The 19,418-nt window shown below is 53.1% G+C and overlaps 1 protein-coding gene across 4 annotated transcripts in view; it reads right to left on the reverse strand.

Moving 5' to 3' along the window:
- The window catches only part of PRKX (protein kinase cAMP-dependent X-linked catalytic subunit), an 85,027-nt gene extending 72,183 nt beyond the window's left edge, over positions 1-12,844 (reverse strand). For 3 of the 4 annotated variants that reach the window (XM_030837298.3, XM_060292843.2, XM_070044729.1), the window contains exon 1: positions 12,213-12,526. In XM_030837298.3, the coding sequence (XP_030693158.1) occupies positions 12,213-12,378 (166 nt within the window). In that variant the 5' untranslated portion in view covers positions 12,379-12,526. Of the gene's footprint in view, positions 1-12,212 lie in introns of all 4 variants that reach the window. The other variant, XM_030837302.3, reaches the window with a different exon arrangement.
- Between the last annotated feature and the right edge of the window lie 6,574 nt (positions 12,845-19,418).

The following is a 19,418-nucleotide window of genomic DNA, read 5'->3' on the forward strand; positions in this document are numbered from 1 at the left end:
GCCAATGAAGCAGCCTGGAACCTGGACCGTCCGAGGTTGCACTGTTTCCAGAACAAAAATATTCTGAAGGGACAATTCAGAAACCACCTTCTGGCGCAGACTCGGGACTGTCTACCTAGGAACGACCTGCCCTGCTGACTTGACAGGAAGGCTAGGCAGCGGGCCTGGCAACAGGAGATGGCTTTTCCCGTCCAAAGAAGTGGCCGGTCTCAGGTTTCATCCGAGTATTTGGCAACGTCCGGAGAACTGGAGTGTTTTCAACAGCCAGAAGGGTTCTCACCCCCTCAGCCAAAAACCTCCCAGTGTACGTGGGTGTGTGCACACCTGTGGATGCAGTCATGCAGGGAGAAACAGCAGCACGGAAAGTCACTGGACAACTAAAGAAAGAAGTCGGTTTCCCCTTTTACAAAGGTAGAAGACCTCCCGCCGATAGCCCAGGAGGTGAAGCACCCGGTCCACACCCCCACCCCCCACCCTTCCCACGGACGGTTTTGCCAATGGCATCCCCAGTTCTAGACGGGGATTGTAAAGCTGACGTCTAAAGCTGACGGCGCCCTCGTTTTACTTTTGCTTTTAAGGAAGCCGAGCGGCTGTCCTGAAATGCATTGCGCTCAGAAACAGGCTGGAGCAGGTGGCCGCCGACTCGCTGTTCTCCCTGCTTATTTCTGTGGCTGGTTCTCCCCAGGGAAGCAGCTGCGGGTTTTCATTCGTGGAGGGGGAACTGTCACAAAAGCAGCAGCAGCTGGGAGAGGGAAACAGACCTGCAAGAGGGTCAGCCAGCCACAGTGCACAGAACACAAGACTCCCCCAACGACCAAGGTGCCCTGGGAGGGTGGGAAAAGATGACGCGGGCTTAGCGGTTCTCCTGGGTCACGATTCCCTTTCTTCCATGGCCCTCTGGGAGGCTCAGAGGAGTAGCCCAGAATCTCAATCAAAATACAACATGTTACTACCAGGAAAAGTAAATAAAGACCCAAAAAAGAAAGAAAGAAAGAAAGAAAAAGCCTACCCAAAGAAGAGTAACAAAAACCAAAAGCAAGCAGAAATAAAGACCTAACCCGCATCTCTGTGTTAGGTCTTTACTGACTTTACAAGCAGAAAGCAATGAACTTGAAAACAAGAGACTTCCCTGGCGGTCCAGTGGTTAAGACTCCACGCTTCCACTGCAGGGGGCACGGATCTGATCCCTGGTCAAGGAACCAGATGCCCCGTGCCACGACTAAGACGCAGCGCAGTGAAATAAATAATAATAATAAAAGAAAACAAGAAATCAATAGAGAAAAAATAATCGAGGCAACGAGAAGCTGCGGCTTTGACCCAAATCAATACAACGGATACCTCAGAATCTGTTACCAAAAGGACGTGCTAACTCATCTTTCGGAGGATCAACGAAATGAACGTCTTCATGAGTATAATCCCTGCCAACAATGACTGTATTCAAGGAGCCAATACTCTGACTCACTGGTGTTTGGTTTTTTCTGGGTAAATGTTTTTTTCCCCTACGGTATGAGGATAAATGGAAACTAGCACCCAGGCAGAATTTCCACAAGAGGAAACTCTAGATAGCTGGCCTTCTGGGTGCCCGTTCGATTTAGGGGGGCGGGGGGGAACCCTCCAAGCGAGAGTTTTCAATCTGTGCTGAATGTTTTTGGAATTGTCCGCAAACACCAGCTGGCTAACTACCCACCTCTCCTCGCTCCCTGCTAGCCGTCCCCCCCAGACTGCACACACCCAGGCACAAGCAGGCGTGGGCACACGAGCCCTGCTTCTGTCTGCCCCTGCAACCTCAGACCCCAGGTGCCCTCGGCGTTACAAAGGCCGTCCTGTGAGCAGCGGAGCCCTGCCCGCCACACCCAGCCCTCAGATCTGCCCGGTCTGGTCCTTTGTTCAGTGAACTGGCTGCCGAGATAATGAGGCAGCAGGGTGACATCATCGACCCAAATCACTGTCAACTGTGTTACAGGAACCCTGGGGAGGCTGCCCTCCAAACGCCTTCCATGAGCCCGCCTCATCAAAACCGTGTCCAAAGGACACGTCCAGAGGATGCGTATAGAGAGCAGCGCACGACGTGGGAGCGCTGGGTGCAACGATTTTCAGGAACTCCCGCGTTTGAGCAGGGACTCCGGGAGACGGTTTGTTTTTCCTGTAACTGGAGGGAAAGCCAGCGTGAATTTCCAAATGGTAAGTGGGGTGAACAGATGTGCAAGGGGCCGAAGGTGGATCTTTTTTTCAAGCATGGAATCACCCAGTGGGAGGGGACCTCGGACGCCCAGAGTATAGTCTTGACAGACCTCCTAGACTAAGCGGGAGGCACTGGGCCAAGCAGGCGCTGGGGAGGCCACGGCAGCACCTGGCGCGAAATAAAGGCTGGAAGGACGGCCCAGAGGGGTCCGACGGGAGCTCCTACATGGGGACGAGGTAACTCACAGGACGGGTGACAGCCACCCACACGGAGAATGTCCCCTTCACGTTCCTACGCCCCAGGGCAGCAGGACGGCCCGTGCCGGTGGAGGAAAGGACCTGCATCGTAGAACACACGCGCCCACTCCATCCGCGGCCTTGGCGGATACGGGGCGTTCCAATGGGACGAGCCTCGGGGACACTCAGGATGCGTGACTGGAGTCCTCCACGGCTAACTCCAAAGGCACTGAAGAGCTATTTGTAACATATGCTCTTATTTGGAGACGCAACCCAGATGCCAAGCGGACGTTTACTGGAGTGCCGTAGGGGTGTAGCGAGAGATGCAGCACCCTGTGCACCCAACCCAGCGCAGTATCGCAGATCCGTCCTCCCCGTGAAACGCAGGCGGGGCAGGACGCTGCTGGAATTAGGAGCTGCTTAGACGCATTCGTAGTGTTGCTTTTATTATTCTTCCAAGGGGAACCTCGGGGAGGCGGGGGGAGAGCCTGCCAAGTTCCTCAAAAAAAAAAGATAAATAAACGTCCCCGTGTTGTCCAGTCAATGAACACGCTCAAGCCTCCTTAAGAAACCGCCCGCCGCCGCCGTTACCTCCCGCCCCCGCGTGGACACAAGCTTGGTTTCTGGGATTCCACGTGGCTAACCACACCTGCCTCCGCACGGGTCACAGCCGTGTGTCTAAAGGTCCATCCCGGGGCCAGAAGCTCCTCGAAGGTCTGAGGCTTTGTCATCTCATCTTGGAGCAGTCCCGTCACTGGCCTTTCTCTTGCAACACGAGAATTGGTGCTGCTTGGCCGGGGACGTGGCAGTCAGTGGTGACACCATTCCAGCCCCTCAAAAGAGGGCAAAGATGTGACAGCCTCAGGTAACTCATGAATCCCTTCCCCAGCGTGCACGGGCACGCGCACACACACACCCATTGTTCAGCCCCATCTGTCGGTCAGTGGATCTCCCATTTCTCCTCCCAGGTAGTAACGGAAGAGCTTTTTATTGTTAACTGCGGTCCCTCCGTTTGTGGAAGTCAAGGCCGTCAGACCAGGGCTGAGGCCAGGCTGGGCGCAGCCATCCACCCGCCACGTCCTCCAAAGCGGTGCTGCGTCTCGGGTGAGGCGCACACAGAAGAGTAGAAGCATCGGTGCACGATACACAGAGTAAGATGTCCTTGTCGTCATCCCCAGAACCTGGGGACGCGTTCGTTTACGTGGCCGAGGGGAACTGAGTTTCAAGGAGCTAACCACAGAGGTGAATCAGCAGAGTCTTAATAGCGAGATGCCCCTGGGTTAGTTGGGTGAATCCAGCGACATCACCAGGGTCCTTAGAAGGAGCCGAGAGAAGCAGGAGAGAAACGGCACGAGAAGGGTTTGACCCGGCAATGCCGTCTTCAATGACGAAGGAAGATTATCGTAAACAAAGGAATGCGGGCGGCTTCTAGAAGCTGCAAAAGGCCAGGAAAGAATTCTCCCCTGGAGCCTCCCCAAGGCACACAGCCTTGCCCACGCCTTGGTTTTTAACCCAGCCATGCTGGGAATTCCCTGGCGGCCCAGTGGTTAGGGCTGGGGGCTTTCACTGCCGAGAGCACTGGAGAACTGAGATCCTGCGAGCTGCACAGCACGGCCGAAAAAGAAAGAAAGAAAGGAAAAAAAACAACCAGTAATACCATTTCCAGACTCCTAACCCTTGGAACTGCAGGTTAATCAATGCATGTTGTTTTAAGCCACTGAGTTTGAGGTCATTTGTTCCAGTAGCCCAAAGGTGGGAAAGGCCACGCGAGAGATCCCAACAGGAGACCACGGGAAGTGGAGCTTGCACTGGGCTCCCTGTGCGGGCCCTGCCCGCCCCCCTCCCCTCTCCGGCTCCCTGACTCCGGGGTCAGAAGAAGGAGGTGCTCTGAGCACCGGAGGGGTGGACGCACGACAGGTGTGCTGAGAGGAGTTAGCGCCAAATCCACGCAAAGACACTACCGTATGTCCTGGAACATGAGATGAGCCTGTGTTCGGAAAAGGTGATGCTGGTGATGATGAGGGTGATGATATTATGGTGCCTACCTTGGATGCAATGAGCCAAGTCCACCTGGGGCGAGGCTCAACTAGTGCATCATGGGAACGCCAAGGAGGCTGAGGTACCACAAGATGCGTTGAAAGGTTCATGGTGTCATGGGCTGAATTGCGTCCCTCCACCCAAAGGATTTCATCTTGAAGTCCTGACCCCCAGCACCTCAGGATGCGGCTGTATTTGGAGATGGGGTCTTTAGGTAAAATGAGGTCATTAGGGTGGGCCCTGATCCCAGAGCACTGGTGTCCTTATAAGAAGAGGAGATCAGGACACAGACGCGCAGAGAGAGGCGACCCCATGAGGACACAGGGAGGAGACAGCCGTCTACACACCCAGGAGAGAGCCTCGGGAGGAACCCAGCCCTGCCCACGCCTGGATCTCAGATTCTGGCCTCCAGGGCTGTGTGAAAATAAATGTCTATGGTTTAAGCCGCCCAGGCTGTGGTACATTGTTTCTCTAAGCAAATGCATGCAACAGGAGAAACAAAATGGGGTCCATCCAGCACAATGAAACATGACTCAGCCTAGAAAGGAATGAGGCACTCACACAGGCTACCAGGACAAAACTCAAGACTGTGAAGCTCGGTGAGAAGCCGGACACAAAAGGCCAGACAGTGTAGGATTCCACTGACGTGAAACGTCCAGCACACGCAAAGCCACAGAGACATGGGTTAGCGTTCGCCAGGGGCCGGGGAGTGACTGCCTAACGGGTAGAGCGTGTCCTTCGGGGGATGACGAAAATGTTTTAGAACCAGATAGACGCGGTGGTTGCACAGCACTGTGCCACTGAATTGTTCACGTTACAACAACCTTCTGTGAGTTTCCATTAAACGAAAGTTCCCCGAGGGTCAGAAGTGATGCAGGTGATGCTGGTGGAGGGTGGCAGGATGTGGCAGTAGGTGGCGGAAGGGGACGGTGACGATGGAGATAACGACAAAGACGCCTCCCAGGCAGATCGAACTAACCACGTCCCGAACGGTACTCCTGGGCTTTTCCCCCCAACACTGCTCCATCCCTAACCCCCTCAGTGTCTCCAAGGGGTGGTACAGCTTTCCAATCATGTAACCCCCAAAGCTTGGATTTACCCCCGATTCTTTTCTCAGTCAGGTTCTCTGAAGAACCTTCCTTTCTCAGTTCTTTACTGTTCTTCCCAGCAAGAAAGAACATTTGTAGTTTTCGAAAAAAAGAGGAAAAGGGGAAACGTTTTAAATGGTGTGAAGGTGGTGACATGTGGGTGTTTGAAAATAAACAAACTTGGGGGAAAATACCAGGAGAGCCCCAACAGTTGCTCCTGAGACTGAAGGAGGCACTGAGAATCCTGAACACGTGTTTCTCAAGAAGAACACCGTGCTCACAAGCTTCAAGTGACCCCGGAAAGGGGAAGCGTGTGTCTGTGTCACGGGGTGCTCCTGCCCTTTTCTTGCAGTGACAGACATGGCCTCCTTGGTGGTCCCCAACTGTGGAGAGACCCATCCCGGAAACAGGTCTGAGACCAGCATCACGGCGTCATGTCCTCGTCCCCATGCATGAGCCAGGTCGGGACAAGGAGGGTCGTCCCCAGATCCAGGGAGAGAGGTGTCCTCCTGTAAGGAATCCAGGATGTGGCAAGGTGAGGCTGTTGCTCGGACAGCCACCTGCACCCCAAAGGCAGAAGCTCAGGAGTAAGAAGCCAGGGCGCCATGTAAGGAGGAGTCAACCCAGTGTTATGGACTGGATGTCTGGGCCCCCCCAAATTCCCACGCTGAAGCCCTATCCCCTCCCCACCAATGTGACGGTATCCGGAGGTGGGTCTCTGCGAAGTAATTAGGACGAGATGAGGTCATGAGAGTGGGGTTCCCAGGATGGGATTAGTGTCCTTATAAGAGCTTTCCACTCTCCACCATCTGAGCACACAGCAAGAAGACAGCCAGTGCGACCCAGGAGAGAAACTCTCACCAAAACCCAACCACGCTGGCACCCTGATCTCGAACTTGCGGCCTCCAGAGCTGGGAGAAATCCATCTGCATTGTGGTAAGACACCCAGGGGACGGTCTTCTGTCATGGCAGCTGGGCCAATCAAGACAACAAGGTCGGGATGGATTCAAGATGGCGAAGCTTGGCCTGACCACATGGGAACTAACTCTGCCCCATCCAGCTCGGGGGATGACCTCTGTCAAACAGTGAGCTCTGCTTTAGCCACACCCACATGCTGCGTGGGATGAGGACGCCCTCGGAAAACACATGTAACCTGGTGTCCTCCACCTCCAAGGATGTGAGGAAACTGCCTTATGGACCAAGCTGTAAGGCCACACAGAAATCAACTCTGCAGTCCTCTCTGGCAGGTGAATTAGTTTCCTGGGGCTCCCACAAACTGTGAGCTTAAAGCCAGAGGCATCCGTCCCCCCCAGTCCTGGGGACCAGATGTCTGAGGTCAAGGTGTCCCAGGGCCACGCCCCCTCCAGAGGCTCCAGGGGAGGGTCCTTCCCGCCCCTTCCAGCTTCTGGGGGCTCCAGGCGTCCCTGGGCTTGTGGCCGCCTCCCTCCCGTCTCTGCCTCTGTCTTCCTGGGGCTTCTCCTCTGTGTCTGGGTCTCTCCTCTTCTGTCTCTTAGAAGGACCCTGTCACTGGATGTAGGGCCACCCTCATCCAGGAGGACCTCATCTCAGACCCTTCACTGCATCACATCTGCAGAGACCCTGTTTCCAAACAAGGTCCCGGTTCCCAGGTTCTGAGAGGACATGAATTTCGGGGGAGAAGGGGACTCGATCCGACCCAGGACAGCAGGTTCTGTGTGCACGTGTCTGTGACTCGTTGGCTCACCCCTGCCTCTCTCACTGCCTGCACGTTTCTCCTCCTGGCTGGTCTTCACCTGACCGCCCCCCCATCCCACACTTTCTATCCTCTGGCGCATTTTCCTTTTCTCCTCCTGAGCAGGGAACTATTGGCTGTGTATCTCCTAAGCTTCTCTTCCCGAAGTCCCCCCCTCCCCCCACCCCGCCGTCCCCTTGGAGATGCGAGTAAGGAAGCAGAGTGTGTAAGATGAAGACGACACGAGACAGACAGATCCATGGAGACAGAGAGCAGATGAGGGTTCCCAGCAGCCGGAGGAAATAGGGGGTGACTGCTCACAGATTTGGGGTCGCCCTGCGGGGGCAGCAGACGAAAATGTTCTGGAACCTCACAGAGATGAGGGTCGTGCGACTTTTTGAACGTGTAAAGCGCCACGGCACGGTTCCCTTTGAAATGGTTCCTTTTGTGTTATGTGAATTTCACTACAATTTTTTAAAAATGAGAAGGAACAGGGGCTTCCCCGGCGGTCCAGTGGTTAAGACTCCGCGCTTCCACTGCAGGCGGCCAGGGTTCGATCCCTGGTCAGGGAATTGACATCCCACATGCCACCAGCAGTGGCCAAAAAACAAGTAAAAGTTTTTTTTAAATGAGGAGGAACAGCCTGCAGGACTTCTGTAAGACGAAATATTCTTTTCTAGTATTTTCCGTAATTTTATAAAAAGAAACATTCTTTTCTCCTATTTTACCTAACTTTCTAAGTTCCTCTGATGCTCTTAAGTTGAAACTACCATTCACGCCCACTCAAGGTAAATCAGATTAAAAGGTGAACACAATTTTCTGGGTATCACTACACCGTAAGCAACATTCCCTCCTAAAGGCTTCTGTCAACATCGCCCCGGGAGAAGCCATTCACATGCAGTGGGAAATCTCCCCACTGCGGATTCCACCCGCCTCCAGGGCGTGCTGCTCCCGGTGATGCTTTGGGAGTCCAGGTGGGAGAGAAAAAAATTAGGGCCGGTTCTGGGGGACCAAGGGTGCATGAGACAATCTTATCAGCAGGGAGGAAAATGAAAGTAAGAGACAGCAGTGCAGGTTTAATTACTCACTACGGAAGGTCTCCTCGGTCTAAAGAAAATACAACTTTCTGACAGTGTGACGTGATAGTAAAAAAATACAAGTGTCAGGCGTGAGCGCGTTTCTGTGGTCAGGGAATGAGCTTTGTGCCTCGATCTCGGGGCTGGTGGCTGCCCAGACGGATGTACAGGATAAAACTGCACAAAACCAAACGCATGCCCGCTCCTCACAAGCTCAAAGGAGTTCCCATGAAAGGTGGGAGCACTGATGAAGGTCTGTGGTCTCTTAGCAGGATGGACCCCACGACGGCGTGCGTCCTGGTTTTGATATTGTGTGACACCTACAGAAGACATCACGGGGGAAAACTTCATGCAGGGTGCATGGGACTAGGTGCAGGTTTTGGAATCCCCCGTGCACCTATCGTTATTTCAAAACCTTTATCTTTAATAGCACCATTGTTCGTGCTCAGAGCGAGAAATCAAGCTTGGTTACCTGGACCAGGAATGTGGACCGGGGGCTGCACACCATTCCTTCTGTAACTGGGCCTGTTTTTCAATCTATGAAATCAGTTTGGCCAAGACAGGACCCAAGGTCCCTTCCACGCTCTTTAAAAAATGCCCATGTTGGGGCTTCTCTGGTGGCGCAGTGGTTGAGAATCTGCCTGCTAATGCAGGGGACACAGGTTCGAGCCCTGGTCTGGGAGGATCCCACATGCCGCGGAGCAACTAGGCCCGTGAGCCACAACTACTGAGCCTGCGCGTCTGGAGCCTGTGCTCCGCAATAAGAGAGGCCGCGATAGTGAGAGGCCCGCGCACCGCGACGAAGAGCAGCCCCCGCTTGCCACAACTAGAGAAAGCCCTCGCACAGAAACGAAGACCCAACACGGCAAAAATAAATGAATAAACTAATAAACTCCTACCCCCAACAACAACAACAACACCAAAATGCCCATGGGATTTTTCACCAACATAAGCTAAGCTTTCTTCCAAGCTGTCTGAATTTGTGGAGGGCTAATCAACCTAGAACACGGACAACTTCCCATAGACAGTTTATTCAGGAGCACAGAATAAGAGCATCTGAGACCTTACTGGTCACTGACTTTCCTCCTTATTCTATCTCCAAGGTGTCATGGCCGCCCCGTGAACTGGGCCGTCGGCTTCCAGCTGGGTCTCGGTATCCTGGTGCCAACCCTCCTGGGGGGTCCTGCCATCTGAACAGCCACTGCCGGTTTTGCTAAATCATGGAGAAGCACATCTGTGCCCACCTGCTGCGTTCCACCTGCGCTGATCGTCACAACCGTCCTTGGGGGATTGTGAGTCAGCAATTCTGTCCCACAGGCGCCTCCCCCGGGGCCCAGCTCACAGGCAAAAGAAAAGGATGAAAAAAACACCTGTTGGTGAGAAAAAGAAGAGCTCACACACCGGAGTGGAGATCAGACCAGGTGAAAATGCACAACTGTGTGAGGCCAGAACTTCAGGGTGGAGGACAAGCCCAGCCGGCCCGGTCCTTCCACCCTGACTCATTCTGGAAGGTTCCAAGGGCGTGGGGATTGTGGTTATGTTAAGAAAGGCTGAGAGGTTTGTCAGGATGTTTTTTTTGTCTTCTGTTTTGTGTGTGGGTTCGTTTCAAGTTGTGGAAGACAGCCTTGCTCAGCTGGAGAAATGCATACAGATGGCCTCAGACGATTCAGAGCCACTGGGGGTGCCTGTTTGCGATGGGGGACAGTTAGGGATGGGTCCGGGGCAGTCAAAAGGGAACTTAAGTTTCCTGGGCCCGAAGCTTAGGATGAAGAGGCACCATGCTGGCCCCAACTGCGTTCTAACTGTGGGTAAAGAGCCCAACATAGCCCCTCACTTTTGTCCATGACACCTCATGGTCTAACGTTACTGGAAATTCTAACACCTCTGATGGGTTTGGGATTTTTTAAAAGCTTATTCTTACTTTCTTAGATTAACCATGCGCAGATAAATCTGGAATATTAAAGAAAGTTCTGGCAAAAGGTGATTTTAAAAAGCCACCAAAACTGCAAAGCCACACACACACACACACCCTGGGTCCCAGGCCCCTGCTGGTCCAACATCCTGAACACGTGTGACCTGGCTCTCCCTTCATACCCTTGGAACCCACAGGAAGTTATCCTTGAAGAGCAAGTATCTTCTTCATTAAGAAAGGGAAAGACAACTGGAGAGCTCATTTCCCCCCCACCCGGCCCTGCTCGGTCCCCAGAGCCAGTGACTTTCTATTTTTAAGGACAAGATGACTCACTGGGCACCCTATGCCCACTAGGCAGCGCCCAAAGGGCCCCCAGGCAGCTGCAGACACCGGGCTACGCCACGTCCGCAGCCCACCCACCAGCCCACGCCCCGCCTGATGCCCTGGCACCTTTCACAATAGACTTGCTTAAGTGCCCAAAACAGATCCAGTTGCCAGTGCTGTGTGCCAAGGGCCGCCGGGTCCTCCACCAACTTTCCATTGTTGAATTGTGTTTCCACCTACCGGTATGACTGCACTGGTCTAGGTTTCTATCCTCGTCTCCTACCCTGCAAAACACAGCCAGCTTTTAAAGCAGCCCTGCAGAGCGCCCCAGAGGGAGGGAGGGAGGGAGGGAGAGACAGAGAAAAAGAAAGGGAGAGAGAGAGAAGATGGAGAAGATGAGACAGAGAGACACACAGAGAGAGAGAAAAACAGGAAAGGGAGGGAGAGATGGACAGAGAGAGAGAAAGAAGATGAAGGAGGAGATGGACAAGAAGGCTTGGAGGGAGAGGAGGAGAGAAACAGGAGAGAGGGAGGGTGCCTCCTGTCCCCTCCGTCCCAAACGAGGCTTCCTGGGCACCCCTTCCTCACAGCCAACTACATACGGGCAAAAGGCTACTGACGGAAAAGGGAAGGTTTCAAGGCCACTCTGAGTGGTTTTAATGCCACTCTGGCTGTGCCCCTTGGTCATATGAAACCCCAAGCCATGCCCTTGAGGCCAATGCTTCCTCCCTTCCAAGAGAGGGTGGGGAAGGGCCCGAAGAAGTACCTGGGTACCCCTGCTCCAGGGTCATTTACGGTATGTGCCCCCTTCCCCACTGATTCTTTCCTGACAGGTTGGGACAACTCCCTTAGCAACAAAGGGTTGCTAAGAAGCCACAGGCTGGCTTGAGCCCACAGCCTGAAGGCAGCGCCCTCGCGGAGTCGGGATATTCTGACCCACTCAGGGCGGGCTCCATACACCAACACGTTTTGGGATCCAGGCACTCATGGGACTGGAGACTTCACGTTTCCAGCTGCCTAGGAGTGATCAGGTTCAAAGGAGGACGACAAAAAGGAAATCAGTGCCGGATAAAAGAAATGCCCAGTTCCGGATACACAGACGGAAAATACGGCAGGATAAGGAAATGCGTAATTCACCCCCAACGCCGCCCCGCGCCCCTAAAACGCCACGGGACACCTGACCTCCCAGTTCCAGATACGCTCTCAAGTCCAGGCGGGAGCATCCTGACGCGGGGGAGAGGGGGAGCCTGGCCAAGGTGAGGTCTGCAAGGGTCTCCGCGGCCGCCGCCGCCCTCAATGTGACGTGACCCCAGCAAGTTCTGTGACGTCGGGGGGGCCCAGACACCGGGGAGGTTGCTGGGGGGGCGGGAGGGAAGGTCTAAAACAGGAGACTTCGGAGGTGCGGGGCAGAGCGCCCGCAGGTGGGGAGGCTCTCGGGGGCCGGAAGGAAGCCCTCCAAGTCTCGGGGCGTTCGGCGGACCTAGGGCGCACGGGGAGCCCCGCGCGGAGATCCCGAGCAGGCGGGACCAGGCAGGGCCCTCCCCGGGCGGCGGCCGGGCGACCGCACACAAGCCTTTTGTCTGACGCCGGCTTCCCGGGCGGCGCCGAGCGCCCCAGCGGGCCGGGTCCCCGCGCGTCGCACTCACCCACGGTGGCCAGCGTGTCGAAGTCCTGCGGGCGGTAGGCGGGCGGCTCCGGCGAGGGCGCCCCGGGGCCGGGGAAGTGCGCGGGCGCGCCGTCGGGGGTCTCCCCCGAGCTCTCTCGGGCGTCGGCGTCCGCCGCGGCCGCCTTGGCCAGCCCGGGCGCCTCCATGGGGGCGCGCTCAGATCCGGGGTGCCGGGCCGGGCCGGGAGGCGCGGGGGGCCGGGCTTCCCGGGACGCAGCCTCGGAGGGCGGCGCGGCGGCGGCGGCGGCATCAGCGGCGCCCACCCATGCGCGGCCCCCGCCTCCCGGTCGGCGGCCGGGCGCAGCAGGCGGCGCGGCGGGGACAATGGCTGGGCGCGGGGCGGCGCTCAGGGCAGGAGCGGCGGCGGCAGCTGGTGAGAGTAGCCAGCGGCCTCTGAGGGCGGGCGCGTAGTGGCCTGGGCGGGGGACGCGGCCCGGGCGGGCGGGCGCGAGGCGGGGTTCTGGCCGCGGCCGCCCGGCCGCCTGTTCATTCCTGTCGTCCCGCGCCCGCCGCCGCCGCGCGGGCGCTGCGTGCGCGCTGCTGGGGGGCCGGGCGGAAGCGGCCTGGGCGGGGCCGCGCGCTCCCTCCGCCCGCCCGGGCGCCGGCCCGGACTCAGCCCGCCCGGCTGGGGGTGTGGCCCGCGCCGCCGCGCCCCGCCCCCTCCGCGCCCCAGCCCTGGGACCTCAGGGCCCGGGCGCCAGGAGCCTCTCCCGCCATTCTGGGGCGGGCGCTGGCGCGGGCGCGGGCGGCGAGGTTGCTTGCGCGGCCTCCGCGCCCCGGGGCGCCCCAGGGATGGGGTCTCGGCCGAGCTCCCCCGGGAGACGCGCAGGCCTGTCCCCGCGCCCCCTGCGCCCCAGCCCGGAAGGCTGGGGGAAGGCGGGACCGGCTGGGGAGCGGGAGGGCGTGGCTTAAAGAAAAGTAAAGTGAAAAAATAAAGCTGGAGTTGGATGCGGATGGGGCGCGCTCCGCCGACCGCGCGGTGCCCGCGAGTCCCGGCGGGTGGCCGCCACGTCTGGCGAATAACCATCGGGACCAAGGCCGCTCCCAGCGCTGGCTTGTTGGACTGCAGTCATGTAAGATACGCACCATGGGGGAGGCGCGGAGCCGCGCTCCCGGAGCGTTTCTTGACAGCTTCCGATAAATCTTTAATTATTTCAAAAGAACCATTTCTTAAAATACTAAGAGGCAGGTAACAATCAGACAACTACCAAATGCGGCGCATGCAACTTGACGGGCAGCTGGTGTAAACACACCAGGGACGATTTCGGAAAAGAAACGCAGTACGGTCACAGACAACTACACAACGATAGCGTTAGGTTTTTCCTAATGGGAAGTGTGTCCCAGGCCACCTTTGGTTATAGTTATACCCCCAAAATGTCGGGGCTGTATCTGAAATGCAAATGTAACTAGACGGATGCGGCCACTGTTTTTCCGGGGATCTGGTTAAAGTGCTCCTTGGACCACAGCGGGCCGGGCAAGGAACGCCTGGAATCGGTCTTTCAGAGCAGCCCCCAGGGCTATCCGGGCCGCAGGTCCGCGGACCACAGTTTGAGCAGCGAGAGGCACCGAGCCTGCCCTATTGTTTGGCGGGATTCCAGCGATTCCGCCCTTGAAAGGGAGGGTCCTGCCCCTGAGTCTTCTAGTCGGCGTGGGGACGGTCTGTCGCAGAGGCCAGAACTACAGAAAGGAGGCGTTTTACGGGGGACCAGGCCGGGCCTGCCTCGCTTGGCCAACTGGGAGGGGGTGACAGGAAATCAGAACCGGCTCTGGGTGTGGTGCTCTGGCCCCCGGCTGCCAGCCGCGCCCCTGCCCTCCTCTGCACACTGTGGATGGCTTTTTCCCCGGGCGAGACGCCTGCTCTCTGCTGGTTGCCAGATCTTGAGCTGGAATGCGAAAAATGCGCTCCAGGAGCGGGCCGCGTGCGCCCCAGCGGCTGCTTAGACAAGGACTGGTCCCCCGCGCTCAGGCCACCAGGCCGTGCCCCGCGGAGGGGCGACCGGGACGGTCCACGCCGGGCAAGGGCGCGACTCCACGCGGAGCGCGCGCCCGCTCCCCGCGGACGCGACCTTGTGACTGCGGTCGGGCTGGCTAATTAAGGTCGATGGTCAAGGCTAGGGTTTCACGCCCAGTGAAAGGCACGCCTTGCCCTTCTAATGGCAGCCGGGGAGGAAAAAGTAACAGAGACGCTTGCAGAGTTAAACTCTGGGTGGCGGAGTGGATCTGACCCTTCCTCGCCCGCCCGGAGTTTGACCGCATACCTACCTGTTCCTATAAATATCCCGGCGGGTTTCACAACACCTTGATGAACAAAGCCGCTTTCATCTGGAAGGCTCATAAAAATTCTTCAGAAACCACAGCATATTTCTTGAAAGGCAAAAAAGAAAAAAAAAGCCGTGCAAGCGAGGCATTACAGGGGCATTTGTACCGCCTTTGGGATGAGCATTCGGTGGTGATGGGGCAGGGAAATACCGAACTCTGTAACCCAGCGGACTGAACGCTCCCCGTACGCAGAATGAGCTCTAAAGTCAACGCCGGAACAGGTGTAGGCGGGGTTGAATGAGGGAGAGAGCAAAAGGGTGGTCCGTGAGGGCAGCTGGACACTTCTTTTGGAATTGCATGTATTTGGAAATGCGCATGTCTATAAGTAGACAGGTAGATATGTGTGCGTGTGTGTACTGAGTGAAAATAAAAAGCGCACAGTTGCCTTCCCGAAGTTTACAGTCTCTCTACATTATTATATCTATATTACATTCCAATGTGTTCTGATATATATTCTAAAGTGTTTACCAGCCTTCACAGACTTAACAATTTATACGTGTATAATAGATATTAATATCATATTATATTCTAATCTATTCTGTGATACATGTGTTTTACAGTATATATTCTATCTGATTATGTTCCAATATATATATTCCAAAAGAAGTGTTCAGCTGCCCTCACAGACTTTATCTATATTAGATATTATTATATCACATATATTCTATTCTGAATATATATTCTAATGTTTTATTATATGTTCTAATATATATATTCCAAGAGGTTTTCAGCTGCCCTCACAGACTTTACAGTTTTTAATGTATATAATATGAGATACTATTTATACCCCACATATTCTAATCTATTCTGAGATATATATTCTCATGTTTTATTATATGTCCTAATATATATATTCCAAAAGAAGTTTTCAGCTGCCTTCAGACGCTACAATTTATATATATTAGGTATTATTTATGTGACATTACTACATTCTAATATATTCTGGAATATACATTCTAATATATTTTATTATATATTCTGATTCAGAGAAGCGTCCAGTTACAGGAATACGGTTTCCGACTTCCGTGGTCAGACTTTACTGTCATTCAGGTGAAGCCGTGGTTTACTAGGAATAGCCTAGGTCATGTCTCATGCTCAGTGATTTTGTTCCCATTTCTCAGGTGAGCTGCTGCATAGCCCCGTAGGGGGGTTTTGTGCTTTCATTCGGCACCAGTGAACGTTCTCCTGGCAAGGAGTGACCCAAGCATTTATAACGCTCACTTTTAGTAGGTTTGCAACCCTCTGCTGCTTCTTCTTCCCTTGTCCAGACGGCCCTATGGTGGGTTTGCGTTGGTTTCATGCGCTAGAAATTCACGATAACCTAGTTAGTTGGCTACGTTCTATTACAATCCTGGGCACTTCTGCCTCCACGGATGGACCGCTGCTGGCATGATGAGTCACAGATGATGGTACTTATTTTATCATTACGATCAGTACACCCACAGTCATCAGAGGCCTGCCCCGGTGGGAGCCCAGCTGAATCCCCACCACTCACAAAGCGTCCCCACGCACCCCAAGGCTGTATTTTGGCGCCTGGCTCTCTAGAGATATTTTATGCAAAGCGGACCCCCTTTTCCAACAGCTTCAATTTCACTTGTTGAATAAGTGTTTGACCCAACATACGTGGCTAAGTTTTGACCTAGCAATGGCCTTCCTGCTGATGGAAATGAAGTTTTCACCACGGAGATGTCACACACACTGCCCTGGTTAGGGAGGTCATGAACTCCAAACGGGCTGAGAGCAATGAACTCATCCAAGGTAGAATCCTGGATGGTTAAGTATGTGCACGTTTGGGTAAAATGAAGCAATCCACCATCACTAACATAAAACAAAACCCTAAGCCACCCTCTCTACAAACTGAGGTTTAAAAATCTGAAAAAGGACAAGGACATTTGACTGTCACACTGCTCTTATTCATGTATGGAGCTCCAGCGTCTATGAATAATGGTTTTGTTTTGTTTCTGTTTTTGTTTTTTGCGGTACACGGGCCTCTCACTGTTGTGGCCTCTCCCGTTGCGGAGCACAGGCTCCGGACGCGAGGCTCAGCGGCCATGCCTCACGGGCCCAGCCGCTCCGCGGCATGTGGGATCTTCCCGGATTGGGGCACGAACCCGTGTCCCCTGCATCGGCAGGCGGACTCTCAACCACTGCGCCACCAGGGAAGGCCTGAATAATGTTTTTATACGTGTCTATTTACTCGGAGGCTTTTCTTGAGAGATTTCAAAGGAAACTGTAGAGGAACGTGTTGAGAATAGACACATTGCCTGGGATAGACCAGCCTGTAATTAGAAGATGGTGCATTTACTCATCACTGAAGATTTGCAGGAAAGTTTTTACTTGTCAGATGCTGAAGAGATTCATGGAAAATCTAAGCTGTGATGCTGGAGGAACACAGGTGGGTCACGCTTCCCGAAACGTGAATACATATGGTGGATAGAGGCATCCTTCATCCGAAAGGGAAGTTAACGTTCGATGCCCCTGTGGCTGCTGTGTAACTGGACTTCTGAACTTGAACTTTAGAAGTCACATTTTACCCAAGGAATCATAGTGATGGTTAGAAAGCAAAGATGATTAGGAAGTAAATATGATGACTTAAGAGAGATTTCACCAAGGGCATCGATCATTCTGTTCCATCATATGTTAACGCAGTCTCCTTTCCCTACCTAAAATCTCAAGTTGTGAAAATGAATGAGTGGGGTGGCCCCCATGAGCCACGGTGACCTGCATCCTAGAATCCACAAACCAGACCTTGTCACTTGGGTCAGGCTGTCCTTTTAGCTCATGTGCTAGTGTCTGGAGCTTTCCATGAATTCCAAGTACCACAAAGGAACATGAGAAAAATTATACCAGATCAAGTCGTATATGTCTCTAGACATTATAAATAATATTCTAGTACCAGCTGTTATCTACTTTGGATTAAAAGCGTCTTTAGGTTTTTAGATTCTCACCTTGTATGCTACTAAAAAGTACCACAAAGACATTACCACGAAAGAAAACTAAAATCCATTTCAGAAGGACTAGATTTAAAGATAGGGGGAAAGTACAAGACAGGTTCAAGGTTGTATTGTACCACACAGGGCATATAGCTAATATTTTATAATAACTGCAAATGGAAAGTAACCTTTAAAAATTGTATAAACATTTAAATTTTTTAAATTAAATAAATAAAAAAATTTAAATAAAGAAGTGGGAAAACAAACAACACAATGAGACTAGGGACTTCCCTGGTGTTCCAGTGGTTAGGAGTCTGCGCTTCCACTGCAGGGGACACAGGTTCAGTCCCTGGTCAGGGAACTGAGATCCCCCAAGCCGTGTGGCATGGCCAAAAAAAAATAAAACAACAAGACTAGAACATGATAGTGGAGTGGGGTCAGTTTTCCAATCCCTGGATGGTCATAGGAGGACCTCCTAAACTTGACAGAGACAGAATCACAGGGGTAAACAGATAAACAGATCTGACAGCCTAAAAATGTAAGAACATTATGGAATTATAAACAAAATAAAAACACATTTACAACAAGAATGCAAAGTGCCTAAGACAAGTACATGAGGCAAACTGATATACGTTCAATGGGCATTAACAGACAATTAACCCAAAAAAGGGCATAGCTACGGGTCCTTCACACAGGGAGGAAACAAAAAATCTTTAAAGTAACTAGTAATCAAAGAAACTGGACTGAGAACAAACGTGACGGCTTTTTTCTTTTTGTTTTTAAATCCACCTGACATGGTACAGGTGAAATGTTCCATGCTAATGAGGGAATTCTTATACACTTTTGGTTGTAATGTTACGAAATGATCGTATGTTTTGGTGCAGTCATTCTATGTCTAGAAATGTACTTTTCAGAATTAAATTTTGGAGAATATCAAAAGCCTCATGATCAGAGTTACCCATGATTATGGGATGAAGTGTGCTATGCAATCTCACACAAATTCAGAAGTTGAAGTCCCCACCCCCAGGACCTCAGAAAATGTGGCTGGATTTGGAGATGGGGTCTTTAAAGAGAGGATGAGGGTACAATGAGGTCACTAGGGTGGGTCCTGATCCCGTAGCACTGGTGTCCTTATAAGAAGAGGAGATCAGGACCCAGACACACACAGAGGGACAACCCTGTGAGGACACAGGGAGGAGACGGCCGTCTACACGCCCAGGAGAGAGGCCTCGGGAGGGACCAGCCCTGCTGACACCTGGATCTCAGATTCCAGCCTCCAGGACTGGAGACCATAAATTTCTGCTGTTTAAGCCGCCCAGTCCGTGATATTCTGTTTTTGTGACATGATCTGACAATGACACCAATGATTCAAGGCAGTTTTTATTATAGAGAAATAAGTAGACATACTTTCAACACCCAGAAATGTGGGAAAGTATACTGGTCTGTTTACGTAAGGGGATTTTCAAACTCTTCAGAATGGGAGCATTATGACCAGATTTTAAGTATCATAGGCAGCCGTCCAAGTTTTGTAACACACTCTGATCTTCACTATATAACAAGACGATGCCTCCCCCGCCCCAGAAAGGGAGGGAAATGTCCCAAAAGGCTGTGTCTGGATTAGGAGAATCTTTACAAAGATTTTTCTAATGCTGTACGCCAATTTCTTTTTCATAAGGACAGAGACCTCAGAACACACAAGATTTCACAGGAGATACAGAATGAGAGTTATCTTAGGGCTTGCCTAGAAACTGTGGTTCTGTAGTTTATCTTAACTTCCAGGAGGGACGTAAGGAAACATTAATTCTTATCGGAGAAACAGATTGCTGTAGTTGGTCATCAGTATTTATCGGTAGGAAGAGGGAAGTTGAAAACTCGTGAAGGACGTGAGGAGGATGTGACTAGAAGTAGAAACACACCCCCTGATCTTGGAGGAA

This window comes from Globicephala melas, chromosome X (genome assembly GCF_963455315.2).
Source record: "Globicephala melas chromosome X, mGloMel1.2, whole genome shotgun sequence".
In the NCBI taxonomy this organism is placed as follows: domain Eukaryota; kingdom Metazoa; phylum Chordata; class Mammalia; order Artiodactyla; family Delphinidae; genus Globicephala; species Globicephala melas.